At 36.0% G+C, this 1829-nt stretch overlaps 1 protein-coding gene across 1 annotated transcript; it reads right to left on the bottom strand.

The window, feature by feature from the left end:
• Positions 1–500: 500 nt before the first annotated feature.
• Positions 501–1033, bottom strand: LOC111389885. Its single transcript, XM_023014860.1, has 2 exons — positions 745–1033; positions 501–703 (listed from the first exon to the last, which is right to left on the bottom strand). The coding sequence occupies exons 1-2, from the start codon at positions 1031–1033 to the stop codon at positions 501–503; spliced, it is 492 nt and encodes a 163-aa protein (XP_022870628.1).
• Positions 1034–1829: the final 796 nt, after the last annotated feature.

Here is a 1829-nt window from a genome sequence, read left to right as displayed (position 1 = left end):
TCAATTGAACAAATGGAAAAATTCAACCCAAGCTTAAAGAGATTAGTCTTACCTATTTTCTTCTTCTTCCCTTTTCTTCTTTCCTTCCTTCTTTCTTTTTTTTCCCTTCCCTTTTTCCCTAATTTTTTCTCTCTTTTTCGGTCTCCAGCTTGCTGCCCATTTTTCTCACTGTGTGTGTGTGTGTTTTTGAGATAAAAATGGGTCAATGGTTGAATATAATGGTCCACATACCCAATTTTGCAAAATAAGTCCTTCAACTCCATTTTTGAGTGACATTTAATCCTATAACTTCCAAAAGTATATAAATAAATTCCAAACTTTGAAATGTATCCAATTTAACCTTCATATATTGCCAACTGGAGAACAAACCCCAATAAAATATTTAATTTCATTTTAGTCCTTAATTGACTTTGACCTTGACTAGTCAACATTTGAATTTTTTACTATAAAAATTGAATTGTAACAATCTTACCTCCTTAAAAGAATTTCGTCCTTGAAATTCAACTGGCAACTGAATAAGCAATGAATAAACGAGGATATTGAGCACGCATCTGATCCTCGTTCTCCCATGTAGCCTCTTCTACTGTCTGATTCTGCCAGAGTACCTTAACAAGTGAGACTGTCTTGTTCCGCTGAATTTGCACCTTTCTAGCTAGAATTCTCACTGGCTCCTCTGTATAAGTCAAATTCTCCTTCAAGTGAACTAGATGAGACTCTAGAACATGAGAAGGATCCGCAATGTACTTGCGAAGCATGGAGATATGAAAAACATCATGGATCCAAGATAATTCAAATCTAATCGATATGCAACTGGGCCAATCCGTTCAGTAATCTCATAAGGTCCAATATATCGTGGACTCAACTTTCCTCGCTTGCCAAATCTCAACACCCCTTTCCAAGGAAATAATTTAAGAAAAACTTTATCTCCTACTGCAAATTCAAGGTCTTTCCTGCGCTTATCCGCATAACTTTTCTGTCTATCTTGTGCTACTCTCAACTTTTCCTTGATCAAATTCACATTTTCGAACGTCATTTGAACCAATTAAGGGCCTACTAATTTCCTCTTACCAGCTTCATTCCAACAAACTGGTTTCCTGCACTTCCGACCATATAAAGCTTCAAAAAGAGCCATTTCAATACTAGAGTGGTAGCTATTATTGTAAGAAAACTCCATCAATGGTAGATGAGTATCCCAACTACCTTTGAGCTCTAAAACATAAGCCCTCAACATATCCTCAAGAGTCTGTATGGTCCTTTCTGACTGGCCATCTATCTAAGGATGAAAAGCTGTAATGAAATGTAGTTTAGTACCCATGACTTCCTACAACCTGGGCCAAAATTTAGATGTAAAATGAGGGTCTCTATCAAACAAAATGGATAATGTAGTACCATATGAGCTCACTATCTCATCCACATACAACTTTGCCAATTATTTAAAGTATAAGTGGCTTTGATCGGTAAGAACTACGTAGTTTTGGTCAAATGATCTACAATCACCCAAACTCCACCATGACCATTTTGAGTACGAGGAAGACCAAATAAAAAGTCCATAGTAATGTTCTCCCATTTTCAATAGGGTAATGTGAGTGGCAAAATGTAAACTAAAGTGTACACCATAGTGTACATGTAGTAATGTCCTTATCAATTGAACTTTGCTATTTGTACACTGATTTTTGACACGCTGTTTGACACTCGCATTGTTGTCAAGAATCAATTGGATAGGAAAATTGTTTGAAATTTAGATTGTCCAATAGGGTAATGTCACGTAGAAAAGTGTAAACTAAAGTGTACACCATAGTGTACATATAGCAAGTTTCTTACCAATTAAA

The sequence above is a fragment of the Olea europaea genome, unplaced genomic scaffold (genome assembly GCF_002742605.1).
Source record: "Olea europaea var. sylvestris unplaced genomic scaffold, O_europaea_v1 scaffold63, whole genome shotgun sequence".
NCBI lineage: Eukaryota > Viridiplantae > Streptophyta > Magnoliopsida > Lamiales > Oleaceae > Olea > Olea europaea.
This window is presented reverse-complemented; position numbering and strand designations above follow the sequence as displayed.